This window comes from Cervus elaphus, chromosome 25, assembly GCF_910594005.1.
Source record: "Cervus elaphus chromosome 25, mCerEla1.1, whole genome shotgun sequence".
Lineage (NCBI taxonomy): Eukaryota > Metazoa > Chordata > Mammalia > Artiodactyla > Cervidae > Cervus > Cervus elaphus.
The window spans coordinates 27355711-27370496 of NC_057839.1; the positions used below are offsets into that span (position 1 = coordinate 27355711).

At 48.8% G+C, this 14786-nt stretch overlaps 1 protein-coding gene across 1 annotated transcript in view; it reads right to left on the bottom strand.

The window, feature by feature from the left end:
• Positions 1-14302, bottom strand: part of SNX18 (sorting nexin 18) — a 29829-nt gene extending 15527 nt beyond the window's left edge. Inside the window, exon 1 of the mRNA XM_043887176.1 lies at positions 12455-14302. Coding sequence (XP_043743111.1) covers positions 12455-14090 — 1636 coding nt within the window. The 5' untranslated portion in view covers positions 14091-14302. The remainder of the gene's footprint in view (positions 1-12454) is intronic.
• Positions 14303-14786: the final 484 nt, after the last annotated feature.

Below are 14786 nucleotides of genomic sequence, written 5' to 3' on the forward strand. Positions count from 1 at the left end.
TTATTGTAGCATAAAGAGTATTGATCTCAGGTCAAGGCTAAAAGTGAACTCAAATCCTAGGTCTCCTTATTAGCTGTGTGATTCTGGAAATCACTCAACTTCCTTAAGCCTCATCTGGCACCCAGCTGGGGAGTTAAACAGCTATCCTGGGTTGAACAGTATCTCCTCACACAAATTCACATCCACCTGGAAACTGTAACTGTGACCTATTTGGAAACAGAGTCTTTGCCCACATAATTAGTTTGGGTGAGGTCATACTGGATTGGGCTTCCCAGGTAGCTCAGTGATAAAGAATCTGCCTGCCAATGCAAGAAATGCAGGTTTGATCAAAGATCCCTGGGGGAAGAAATGGCAACCCACCCCAGTGATCTTGCCTGGGAAATCCCATGGATACAGGAGTTTGGCGGGCTACAGTCCATGGGGTTGCAAAGAGTCGGACACGACTGAGTGAGCATGTAAGCACAAGGTCATACTGGAAGAATGGGCCCTCAATCCAATGTGGTAGTAGCCTTAAAAGAAGAGGAGATGAGCACAGAGGGAGAAGGCCAGGTAAAGATGGAGGCAGAGACTGGAGCCATGAGTCTACACGCCAAGAACAGCAAGGGTTGCTGGCAACCACCAGAAGCTGGAAGGATCCTCCCCTCCAGCCTCTGGAGAGTGGCGCTGCCGATGTCTTCATGTCAGATTTCTAGACTCCGGAACTAGGAGAGAATAAACTTGTACTTTTCTTAAGCCACCTTGTTGGTGGTAATCTCTTACAGCAGTCCTGGCAAACTAGTACAACAGCTAATCATTAACGCTTAGAGACATATTTGCCGTAGAAAAATGGTTATTCCAGGTGTCACACAAAGAAACCGAGGCTGAATGAAGCTGCTGGTGGGAACTCAGCCCCAGATGGTTGAGGTCCAGGCTCACGACCTCTCTGCTGTCACACCCACCCCTGGATAGAGTCAGATGCAATGGATGTGACTGCATCTTGGATGTTACTGCTGCTCACACAGTAGGCATTCAAAAATGGTAGCAACAGCCACCCATACACCAACTCCCTAACCTGCTTGACCTCCAAGTCAAGGGTCAGCAAACATTTTCTTTAAGGGTCAGACAGTAAATATTTGACGCTTTGCAAGTTGAGGCAAAATTGAGCCTTATCTAACCATTAAAAAATAAATATAAAAAGCATCCTTAAGCTCAAGTGCTATAAATGAACAGGCACCTGGGTGGGTTTGCCAGTCAGCTGCAGACCCCACTGCATCTTCCAGCATCTTTGCTGGCAGCTCCACAGGCTCAGCATGCAGGGCATTTTTATTCTCCTCCCTGTCCCTTGCCCCACTCCTGTTGGCCAACACCTCCTTCTGTCTCCTCTTCCCCACCCCCACAGACATTTTCTCAGTTTAGTATTTCACCATGTCTTGCCTTAATTATTGCAAGAACTTCCCATCTTGCCCCACCCCGAGCCACCCTTCACACCTGTCACCAGGCCTGCAGGCCCGAGCACATCAATACCCCTGTTGATCTTCCATGAGGCTCCCTCCATCACCTCCAGCATCAAAATCTCATGAGGACCTTTCTTAAGAACACCAGTGTTTAGGCTACAAGTTCCCACCTTTCAGATTCAGTGCATCCAGAAGGGGCCCTCTATACAGCTGCAACCATGCCAAGGCTGATGTGAGAGGCGGCCAGGGTTTAGCCCCTGATTTTTGTACTTATGGTTCCCTCTGCCCAAAATGTCCTTCCCTGAGCTGCCCACCAGACAAACTCCCAACTGCTTTTCAAAACTCTTCTTCCACTGAGACAGGGAGAAGCCACCCTTGAACTCTGCATAGTTAACCACGCCTCCTCTGTCCTACTTCACACCATGGCACGTGCTACCATGACTGAATGGGTCACACTGTACAGTGACAGCTAACTCACCTGTCAGCCTCCCTCAGTGACCTAAGCTCTGGGCATGGAGTGTATCAGCTCTTAAATGCTTATCAAACCTATCCTAAAGCATTGCCAGGATCAACCACGCACTGTCCATGGATGTTCCTCCAAAAGGCAAAATACAACTATCTTTCAAAGGGAAAACCAATGCTACCACCCAAACCTCTAACACAACCCTGGACTCTCACGCACTATTATTATATAGGCACTAAATTAGACCCACCTCTGATTTCAGTTTTCTGCACACACATCCTCCCTCCCTCATGGAACTGCATCTTCCCTGAGGGCAGGCACCTCCTGCTCAACACCCACACCCAGCGCTTTGTGTATCCAAGTCACTCAACACCATGAACACACACGCTCTAATTCACATGTTTTAAATTAAGCAAAAGGGACCCCAGGGAAAGAGTAGTCTCATGAAAGCTTACCAAAAAGGAGAGAAACATACGATACACAAGTTTAAACACCAAGAATCAATATAAAGTTTAATCATGAGATACATAATCTTTCTGGCACATAAAATGAAGCATTTTCAAATTTCCTCTCCTCCTCCCCACTCCAATGAATTTTGGAAAGTCATTTCGTAGATACTTAAGACTTAAACTGCTCACATGTTCATGACTTCACCCATAAAACACATCCAGATCCTATCTTTATTTCCTGTACGCTTTTAAATCCTGTTATCCATCATCATATAAATAGAAAAACAAAAACATTCTATAAATCACAGGAGAAATCTATTTCAAAATTAACCAAGAAGTACTTTGGCGTGCCTACTTCATTAATTCCACAAGCATTCATTAAGTACTTACTATGCATGTATGAAACAGTGGAACTTTATACTTGAGGAACATAAAAAGACGATCCCTGCACACTAATCAACATACAGTCTCTGGCACACCAGTCAGCCTTCTGTCAGCAAAGACGACTTAGAAAAGGGCTGGGATACTCCAAGGACAGGAACTTGACCTGTGGCTTGACTGTGAACGCGCTGGGTGGGGGAGATGTGGAACGGAATGTAGGAGCCTGTCTACCCTCAAGGATTACACTGAAGTCCTAATAGCCCATCCCCACCTCTGTGTCACTCGCAGCCTTCCTCATCTCAACTGATGGAAACTCCATTCTTAGCGTTGGTGAAGCCCAAACCAGAGTCACTCTGTCTCCTCTTCCTCTCAGGTGCCACATCCGATCCTTTAAGAAAACCTGCTGATTCTATCTTTAAAATAAATCTAGAGTGGGACCTCACTGTCTCATCATCTCTCAGCCACATTATCAGATTTACTGGCTCCTAGCTCCTACGACTGAAGCGACTTAGTAGCAGCAGCAGCTCCTACCTTTGACCTCCACCCTGCCTCCTCCCTGCCCATTCTCTTCTCAACAGAGCAACTGGAGTCAGTCTGTTAAAAGGTCTACTGGTACATCACTCCTTCCCTCAAAACCTGTAATGGCTCCTGTCAAACTCGGGCTTTCACTCCAAATCCTGACAATGACCCATGAAGCCCTGTAAGTGGAACTTTCTGGGACCTCACCTCCTACTCAGACCCTCTTAGCACCCATCACCTGGTCTCCCTGCAGTTCCTCAGCAGGCCCAGCACACACCCACACTAGCACCTTTACTCCAGCTGGATCTCCTGCCTGAAGAGCTCTTCCCCCATACCTGTTTGGTTAACCCCCTCACCTCCTTAAATCTCATCTTCTCGATGAGGCCTTGATCATCATGCTTTTCATTATGTACCTCATTCCGCCTCCGGCCTCCCCAAGTCCACTTGTTCTGTTCCACTTTTATTTTCCCCCTAACACATATCATGAGGTGGGTGACTGTCACTGCGCTCCAGATCCAAGCTCTGGGGTCGCCTGATCAGGTCGACCAGCATCTCCCTGTGCCCCTCCAGCCGCAGAGACCAACTGACCCAGCCTTACCTGGGCCGGGACACCCGATGAGCAGGGAGAAGGTCTTCTGCACCCAGAGTACCTGTGGCTTGGCGGTCTGGCCCTCAGGAGCAATCACTCCCCCTCGGCCCCAAAGCCCCCCAGTGACCTGCTCTGGAGGTGGGGACAGGCCCAGACTGTGGCGTTGGGGCAGGTGGTGGGCACACTTGGGTCCCAGTTGTCAGATTCTTTCTGACCGAGGTGTTTTTCCCACTGCACTCTGGAGGTGGGGACCAGCCTGGGTCATGAGGGGTGACCCAGAGAGGCTGGTGTGGGTGCCGGTGAGGTTCCCCAAGAGTCCCTTGGACTACAAGGAGATCAAACCAGTGAATCCTAAAAGAAATCAACCGTGAATATTCACTGGCAGGACTGATGTGGAAGCTGAAGCTCTAGTACTTTGGCCACCTGATGCAAAGAGGGACTCACTGGAAAAGACCTTGATGCTGAGAAAGATTGAAGGCAGGAGGAAAAGGGGATGACAGAGGACAAGATGGTTGGATGGCATCACCGACTCAATAGACATGAGTTTGAGCAAGCTTTGGGTGATGGTGAAGGAGAGAGAAGCCTGGCATGCTGCAGTCCATGGGGTCACAAAGAGTCAGACACGACTGAGTGACTGAACTGAACACATACCGTACTTGGACACACATTATAATTACTCAGTGTGTGTTTTTCCTTGTTGTCTCCACCCTGCTAGAATGTAAACTCTACAAGGGTGGTGATCTTTGCTTTGACTCCTGGTGCAACCGTAGCATCTTTACTAGTGACTGATCTATGATGGGCACTGAAATATTTGTTGAATAAAATCAGGTTTACCTTTCAGAGGATCCCATGAATAAACTGAATGATGTTAAGCTCCCCTCCCTAACCACTGTCTCCCTACCTGCTAAATAACACATAAAACTTATCAGAAGAAAAAAGTCACACCACAGTGAGAGACACAAAGTTCCAAGGAAAGGGAGAAGAAATGACATGAGGACTAAAATTCATCCACACTGAAGTTTAACTGAGCTACAAATGCAAGATCAACAATACAAGACTGGCTCTACGTCTGAAGAGGAGACAGTATTTAGAACTCAAGGTGAAGTACAGCTTGTAGGAGGGAAAACAGCCGATCACACCTTCTCTCTTTGGTGGCCCTATTAATTAAACCCTCATCTGGGTCAGAGGGAAGCTGCTCCAGCGGCCCAGCACGCCTTGGCGTCGGAACACCTGGGAGCTCTCATCACAGGCAGGAAGCCAGGGAGTCATCACTTTCACATTCGCAGCACCTGGCAGGGAGAAGCCCTGGATGCATGTTTGCTGATCTGAATTAAATGTGCGTGACTTCTTTCATGCCAACTGATAAAGGATTTTCATGCTCCTAGATTACAGAGTCACATAAACAAATAGAATGCTCTTGAAACTAGCCGAAACAAGGTCAAAATGTTCATTATATGCTTTGGAATATTTTATTTTCATGTTTTTTTTGGGGGGGGAATATTTTATTTTCAATGCAGGAACAATGCTATTCAAAGAGTTAACCAACAAAACGATATCTAGGAAATCATGAACTGCATAGTTTCAGGTGATGTAACTGAAGCTCAGAAACGCCAACACTTGTGTGTACAAGGACACAAGTAATTTGGAGGAAGAGAGAGGCTGACAAGAAACAATTTACATAAACTCCTTAGTGTGAACAACAGCAAACTGCTGACTCCAATAACACTGATGATTATTCCTGTCACCATTTTTCCTGGTGTGCAAAACAACAGCTGCATTAAAATACAGCACTCAACTACTGTACTGATGATTCCATGGGGTTTTATACTTTGTCTGCAATTCTGGTGGTAAAAGGCCGCCTGAAGGGATGATAAGATCGCTGGAACTGTCTTTTAAGGGAGAGTATCTCCCATCTTAAAAGTACCTTTATACTTTGCAAAATCAATTGCTTAGTGAGCAATTACTAAGAACCGTAACATTTGGTCCTCATGATGACCTTATGAGGAAGTGTTCCCTCTCTTGTCAGCAAGAAAATGGGGCTCACAGAGGTTAAAACAGCTGCCCAAGGATCCCCTCACATCTGGTCACCCAGATGTCAGGCTGGCCCATGGTGACCAGACTCTGCTGTGGGGCCCCAGAGCCGAATCAGCCCCCCATCAGACCCAGACCAGCCCCATCTGCTCTGTGAAGCCCCGGGGATTCTCAGCACCCTGGCACACAGCTTCCCTGCCACCAGTCAAAACACTCCATGATGGGACTTCCTCTGCACCTCCACTGCAGGGCGTACAGGTTCGATCTCTGGTCAGAGAACTAAGCTCCTGCCTGCTGCCTGGCACAGCCAAGAAACAAAATAACAACAACAAAAACCTCCATGAGGATCAGAGTCCTGTCCATTCCTCCTGCAGATACAAATCAAGTCTGTGCTCTGTAAACATAGGACGAAAAACAGTTCAGGTCTTCTGGGCACAGTCTCTCTAAACAGAAAGCATTACTGTGCTATGTGTGTGTGTGTGTGTGTGTGTGATCATCATAAGTAGATAGCAAATTAAATCTAATTTGTTATGAAACTTTAGTTGTAAAACACTTTGAGAAGACAGCACATTTTTAGTTAGCTTGAAAAGAAGGAATCTGTTTAAGAAAAGTGTCATGTTGGTAAGGGTTGTTTGGGTTCCACACGGTCTTTGAAAATTCAAAGATGACCAGATAGGAGCCTGTACATATGACACTTCAAGAGGACAGTCCAGCTGAGTCCAAGATTCCTCAGAAGACCGTGAGTGGCAGTTCGGGTCCCTGCCACCTCTGGGCTCTACAGTGACTGACCTAACAGACCAGACTTCCTGATACAATTCTGCGGAGGGCTTCACAACTCAAAAACGAAGTCGGAAAAGACCAATGACAAGGTGATGTGAGCAGTGTCCCCACCTAGATTGTGACCAAGACATTCGGTGGCCAGTCACGCTGATGCTTTAACCCAGGGATTCAGCCATCTATAACAAGACAGTGGAAGAAATGTCAGACTTTATTTTTTGGGGCTCCAAAATCACTGTGGATGGTGACTGAAGCCATGAAATTAAAAGACGCTTACTCCTTGGAAGGAAAGTTATGACCAACCCAGACAGCATATTAAAAAGCAGAGACATTACTTTGCCAACAAAGGTCTGTCTGGTCAAGGCTATGGTTTTCCCAGTGGTCTGTATGGATGTGACAGTTGGACTGTGAGGAAAGCTGAGCGCTGAAAAATTGATGCTTTTGAAGTGTGGTGTTGGAGAAGACTCTTGAGAGTCCCTTGGACTGCAAGGAGATCCAATCAGTCCATCCTAAAGGAGATCAGTCCTAGGTGTTCATTGGAAGGACCGATGCTGAAGCTGAAACTCCAATACTTTGGCCACCTCATTCGAAGAGCTGACTCATTGGAAAAGACTCTGATGCTGGGAGGGATTGGGGGCAGGAGGAGAAGAGGACGACAGAGGATGAGATGGCTGGATGGCATCACCGACTGGATGGGCATGAATTTGAGTAAACTCCAGGAGTTGGTGATGGACAGGGAGGCCTGGCATGCTGCGATTCACGGGGTCGCAAAGAGTCGGACACAACTGAGCGACTGAACTGAACTGAACTGAACAAAAACCCCAAAGGCAACCTTGTCTCCACTAAGAAAATACAGATTGGGCCAAATCTCAAGGCTGGAACTGAAGTCTCCTTAAAAAATAGCTGGGAGTGGATGGGAGAGAAGAATGGTTCAGTTAAAGATGAGACTAAAGCAAAAAAGGTGAATGACCTCGGTTGCTAGTCCAGAGGTTTCAAAGTAAGGATGAGCTTGTAAACAGCCCGCTTAATAGACCTCTTCTCTGTACTTCTGGCACCATCTTCTCAGGGCTATGTTTAGACACAGGAGAATGGGGAGCAGAGAGGGAAGGGCTCACAGTGGCCCAGCCTCACCTCGAGTGCCCTGTCGGGACTCTGGCTATCTTTAATTAATGTCTGAGGGACATGAGACCAACCGCCCCTGTGCTGACAGGAAGCACAATGGTGAAATTCTACCCACAAGACTGCCAGGCTCACTACCGATGTACCATTCCTGAGGTCCTGGGGTTGTTTTCTGTTCAAAAGAAAGCTCCCTCTGGAACCTTTACAGAGGGCAGTGAAGTAGACCCTGCATGTTTAATTTACGAGCACAGAAAACAGGACTGCCTGTTTGTCTGGTTCTGCATCTCCACTTCACATACTCAGACTATACTTTACCAACCAATCACTTTTACATGACTTTATACCTTTTCTCTGGAATACAATTTCCCTTTAAGTCACTGCCTCTGGCTATCTAGTCCAATTCATCAACAAAGATGAAACCAACATTTCTCATCATCTAACATTACTGTCTTTCCCTTTCACAGTATTCCCCAAGAGATAAGCCCAAAGCTTTTAAACCACCATCACTCGCTGCCTTCCAGATTAAGCTTCATTAAATACCAGAGATTAATCGTATCTTTGGAAACAGAATTGAATACGCTAAGAAACTGATAGTGAAATATATTCTACACACCATACCAAACTCACTAAAACTGGCATTATAAAATCATACAGCAGGCAGGGACGATGAAGAGGAAGGGGATAAGCGGCTGCCATTTCAAGAAAAGAAAATCAAGACCACGGGGCTACAAAGCTCACTGATAGACCTGTGTAGGCTGGTTAGTCAGCAATCAATGAACCATCCATGAACAAAGAATTTAAGGGGCTCCTGTGACAACAAAGCAAAATATGAATTAAATTCAGACAGGTTCTGAATTCCATCTTCTGTCCCTCAGACTACAGAAAACTGCCTTCTTCCTACACTGAACTCCATGAACCAAAATAGGTCTGTTTATCTGAGACTTCATCAGTAGATTAAAAAAAAAAATCAGAATTCTAACATTCCCTTTTTGCTGAAGGAAACAGAAGGCTCTCTTCATTTTTGCAGAAAGCACTTATACTAAAACCATTATTAAGTGTAAGTGGTGGTTTTAGTACTAAGTACGGTCAGTAAACCCCAGCTGACCACACTGCAGGGCATTTATGTTCTCCACCCTCTTTCTGGAAACAGTTCCTTATGAGCCTCAAATGTCCATCTGGAACCCAGTTGGGTTTTCTGAACGGGGCATGAAGGCAGGATGCAAAGCCGGTGGACTTCCTCCCGCTGCACAAGTATTACTCGATGGTTGGGTACCCAGGATGTTCTGTAGAGAAGGAGCTAGCAGGACCTGTTTCCCCACCTACTTTTTATCCCTTAAGTTCATACAGAGAGGGGATGCCAGGTGATGATCGAGAGAAAAGAAAACCATCTGGAAGTATGTGAAGAGATCATCGATTTGCCAGAGAAACCCATGACAGGATTGACAGTTAAACTCTGGCCAACAGTTCAGCTCAATACGGTCCAATGAGAACCTAGGGCAAGGATGGAAACAGACCTCACCTCTGTTGTCCAGTACAGTAGCCGCTGGCTATAAAGCACTTGAAGTATAACTAGTATGACTAAGGAACCGAATTTTTTAAATTTTACTGAACTGTAACTAACTTGAAGAGTTACGTGTGGCTTACAGACTCAGCATGGAAGAACTCAGGTCCAAAACTCTGGGAAAGCTGGCTGATGGCAGCAGTCTCCTGGCTAAGAAAAAGGCTCCAGAGGAGCCTAATGGTCCCGTCCTCTCCCCCAAGAATTAAGGGAGAAAAAGAACTAATTAACTCCCCTTTTTAACTGCTTTAGTCATTAAAAAGTACTTTCTTATAATTTTCTGACTCAACTGAATGTGGGTCTCCTTAATATATGATTGCGTGCGTGCTAAGTCGCTTCAGTCGTGTCCGACTGTGCAATCCTATGGACTGTAGCCTGTCAGTCTCTTCTGTCCGTGGGAGTCTCCAGGCAGGAATACTGGAGTGGGTTGCCATGATTTTCTCCAGGGTAATATATGATTAGAACATGTAAAATGTAAAAGGGATAAAACCACTTTTCTCTTACTGAAAACAACAAAGACTTAATATAAACTTTGGACCAAATACTTACAACAAAAGATCGCATAAACTGCTTAAAGATTTTCACTTTTTTTTTTTTTTACGCTCCTCTCAAAAGTCACAGTAAGGCCTACAATATGATTATGTTTTGAGATCCTGAAGGAAAAAACAACTTGTAAACAAAATTCCCAAGTGCTCAGATGAAGAAAGATTCATTCCAACAGCAACTGTGTAGTAGGAGCGGGAGGGGGCTGTTTCTTCTGCTCTGTACAATCATGTGAACATCCAGAACATGTTCAAAAAGCTTCAGCCGGGCTTAAAGCTCATCTGTATTCCTAAAACGGCCAACACTAGCATCCCTGATAAATGCTGGCTGTAAACAAATGCTTTTAGCTTTATGCACTGCACGCTATAGCTTTAAATGGCTGTACATTCTAAAGATATGTTTCCAGGGACACAGGCTCCCTGTACATCACACACCAAGGCTACAGCAGAAACAAACAAAAAGTTGATATGTTGAATATCAACTGATGTTCTTTCTGAAGTTCCTGAAGATTATGTTTAGGGCCCTTGAACTGTTTTAAACAAGGTAAAAATGGTACTGCTTTTAACGAAGGAAGTTTCTCAAATCCCAACAAGAGACAATTTTAGTTCTAGTGTTAAAAAAAAATAATAAACTATGTATATGGCTTGACAGACTATATATAAACTCAAAATAGACTTTATAGCAAACATCAAGTATTTTCTAATCACTTCGACAGCAGAGTCACTCAAGAAGGCTGAGTGTGTGGTCTGAAGACAGTAAAACCACTGAATGAACTGACGCTGCCCTGTAGTAGCCAGCCACCTGTGTGACTGCACGATCTGTACCTGGCTCCACCCTTTCAACTGTTTACCAACAATAGGCATAAACTCACAGAAACATTTAAAAAGGCACCCAGCGCTGGATCCAGAATGATGTAACAGTGGATTTAAATGTCAGATCCTGCATTAAAGGCTCAAAGAGTCAGTTGCACCAGCACCGACTAAAATATCAAGAATTCATAGCAATTTATGCAAAAAAGGGGGGTCACAGGGAACAAAGACGCAGGTTCAATGCAGGTCAATAGTGATATGTCTGCCCAAACAGCTAATTCAACCTTATATTCACTTACAAGATGTAAATTGTCAAAAAAGTTACTGTTCTCCACTGAAACTATTGCAGATAGTTACACTGAAAGTATTGTAGATGTTTGGGGCAGTGCATTTTAGCAGGGACTACCCCAGCATCAGCATATTTGCCGGACCCCTCTCTGGGGAGTTAGAAGCCTGTCACCTACTCGGAAGAGGCAGGAGTGCAGCAGAGGGGAAGGAAGCTGCTGTCCCAAAAGGTCTGATGGGCTGACATGACGAGGAAGAAACTTACTTTGTGTGTTTCCAGGGAACAGAAAGACAATCAAGAGAGGCAAACTTTAGTTTAATACCAGGAAGAACAGGTTAAAGATCTGGGCTGTTTGTAAACCGGCTGTCCCACCTCAAAGGGCAGCAAGCGACTCATTACCCAGGGCCAGACTCATTGGCCCAAGGAGGTTTCCACCCCCTCAGGAAGGTGGTTAGGTGACGTCTTCTTCCCCTCCCCCACAGCGAACTGAAGACCTTCTCAGCAAGGCTGCCTCCCCATTCCAACCCCTCCCCATTCCCCCTCTCTCCAGGCATGCTATCAGAATGCAAGCCAGCGAGTAACCTTAAGGCAGGAATTACTGCTCTAATTCTGCTCTAATTTATTTTCTAAGAAAACAATCTGCAAACTTCAGTCTTTAGGGACACTAACGACGACTAAATAAAACATGCTCTGACAGTTGGGCAGCTAACTCGCTGAGATACCAGAAACACTGCTCTCAAACACAATACTCAGACCCTATACATTCTACATGGCTTCCCTACACCATTTTCCTAAATAATATTCTTAATTTCAGTCGGTTAGTAGACACCAAATTCAAAATGACCAAGCTTAAAGAGAGTAATTTTCTTAAAACTTCCTGAAATTTGGCTGAGTCTTTTACCTTATTTTACAAAGCTTGCAAGCAAGAAGCCTGTGCAGGAAATTCCTACGCCTCCCCATTTAAGTGGTACCTACAGAGAACTGACCCTACTTTCTCTACCAATGCAGGGGCTGAGACGAGAAGAGGGGCAAAAGCAGGACTTACCTTTATCTGCAGATATCCACTCTTGCCCCTGATTTCCACACTTCCCGAAACCCACAGCTAAATGACACTGCCAGTGTTCAAATGGATGCCTAACATGGCTTGGGTCCCCTTCTAATTCTACCCTAGACACAAGATGACCGATCCCAGAAGCTCATTACCCAACTATTCACACTCCAAAATGACAGCACTGTCGTCAAAAGTGCCCTCCCAACCTCCTCTGAAGAGTGTACCCGCAGCCTGTCTGGAAAAGCCTGTCTGGAAATACTTTAAGGAGGAAGCCACCAGCCCACCATCCGCCCTACCCTTGGGGCACCGCCTGGCTGCCCACATCCCTGCTGGGATCCCGACCTGTGGGATATTAATCTGAAACAGACAATGGGACTTCTGTCAAAGTGACCCTCTCAGCCTGAACAACACATCCCACACCGTCCTCTCTTAAGGCCAGGCTTTACCTTTCTGGACGTGGATGATGTCGGGGAAGTTGGCCAGGTGGCCCTGATACAACGCCAACAGGTCCATGACCGGGTCCAGGTCTTGCCTGGGCTGCTCGGCGAACAGCTCGCCGATGGCGTCGTAGGCATCTCCGGTGAAGGCGATGGCCTGGTTCAGGCCGGCCGAGAAGGCCTGCTGGTCCAGCTCAAAGGCCTGGCTGAGGCCGCGGAAGGACTGCCCCACCCTCTGGTACTCCTTCTTGAAGCCGGTCACCTGCTTGCGCGCGAACTCGTTGGCTGTGTGGTTGAGCTGCAGCGCGCTGTCGTCCATCTTCTTGGTGAAGCACTTGAAGCCTTCGATCTTGCTCTCCACCTCCTGCAGGTCGAGGGCGGCGGCGGGGGGCGTGCTTAGGGTCAGGAAGAAGTTGGCACCCACCATCTCATCCTTCTCGGCCTTCCTCTTGCCCTGCTTCCAGGCCTTCTCGTCGGTGCTGCTGGGGCAGGTCAGGAAGTGCTGGAAGACGTCGCACTGAGCCAGCACCGGGTGGCTGGCCATGTGGTTCATCCACCAAATCAGGCCTTTTCTGCGCTTGGAGATGAAGTCCTCCTCAAAGCGGCCGGTGGCCTGCTTCTCGGGCAGGTGCGGCACCGAGATGACCGGGAACTTCTCGGCCAGGCGCGCGTACAGCCAGTCGAAGTGCTTGTAGCGCCGGTGCACCGGCACCTGCGTGTGCGTGGGCACCAGCTTGTACGAGATGTAGCTCTTCATGCCCTTGAACTTGGTCTGCTTGGTGGGGTCGTCGATGGTGCACTGGAAGGGGTAGGGGTTCTCCTGCCACTCGGGGCCATAGGGTCCCAGCACCACGCACAGCTTGTCCCCATCCTTCACGAAGCCCGACGCCTCACCCAGCACGAAGGCCTCCCCGCCCGACTTGACGAAGGTGGAGAAGCGGTTGAGGTTGCGGCTCACGGTGGCCGAGCTCTTGGCCCCCGACGGGTGGTGCTGCGGGGGCGCAGAGCCGCCGCGGGAGCCCAGCGACAAGTCGGAGCGCGTGGACAGGCTGTAGCGGCCAGCAGCGCCGACGCCCCCAGACGACGAGCCGTCGAGGTCCGGGTAAGCGCCGCTCCCCAGTGCGCCCGGCTCGTCAGCCACGGTGGAGCTGTCGTCCCACTCATCGTCCCAGTCATCGTCGCTGCCCTGGCTGGCCTGGTAGCCGCCGCCGCCGCCGCCGTAGAGCTGTTGCGGCGACGGCTGCAGGGCGCTCCCGCCGTACGAGAAGCCCTGCGGCTGGAAGGTGCTCACCGGCGGCGCCTGCTGCGGTTGCAGCAGCGGCTGGAAGGCGTCGGGCTGAGGCTTGAAGGAGGTGGGCGGCACGGCGGGCAGGGGTTCGAAGCCGCCGGGTGGCACGTTGGCGTAGCGGGCCGGGGCGCCCGGGGCGCCCGGGCCGCCGTCGCTCGCCGGGCCGGGCTCGGGGGCGCGGATCACCTGCACGTAAGAGGCCGGGAAGAGGCCGCGGTCTCCGCGGCTGTTGATCCCCTCGAGCCAGCCCTCGATGTCCTGTTCGCTGCACAGGCTCAGCACCTCGTGCTCCCGCAGCGAGATCTCGCCCGGGTTCTCCGACCTGAAGTCGTAGAGCGCCCGGGCGCGCAGCGCCATGGTCCCGGCACCCCGGCGGGCTGCCCCCCGACTCCCGGCGCTCTGAGCCTGGCGCCCGCCCGAGGGGCCCGCGGTCGTGCCCGCGCCCTGGCGCGCTGAGAGGAGCTCCGAAGGCAGCACACACTCCTGGGCCCCCACCCTCTGGTCGCGCCCTCCGCGCCGCTCCGCTAGCAGCGCAGACTGCCGCGCTGGGCCGCCGCCGCCGCCGGTCGGGGGCGGGGCCCGCGGCCTCCCACGTCCCCAGCTGCGCTAATCCACGGCCGAGAGCCGCGCGCTAGGCGAGAGCAAGCGATGGCCGAGCCGCCGCGCACGCCCCCAGGTTCGACTCCGTGGCCGCCACTGCCCCCTTGTGGCCAATGCCGTTCAATGAGGCGCAGGGGTGAGAGCTTGAGGGTGAAGGTTTCTATTCAGAAGTGAACTGAGATCTTTCTTTTTTAGGCTTTTAAGTTAAAAAAAAAAAGTATCTTAGAAAGTAAGTTAATATTTTCATTGCTGATTAACGTTCCCACTCTGAGCGCTCAGTGAATACTCGTACAATGACATAACCCACGCGTCTGTTGAAGGATTTTCAATGAATGTTAGCTATTGCGCTAAGAAAGACGGGATGCCGGGAGGTGCGCTGTAAACTGACGGAGAAGCTCCCTGACATCTTCTACCCACTGGAGGCTTTTGGTCAAAAAAGAGAGGAGAGTGACA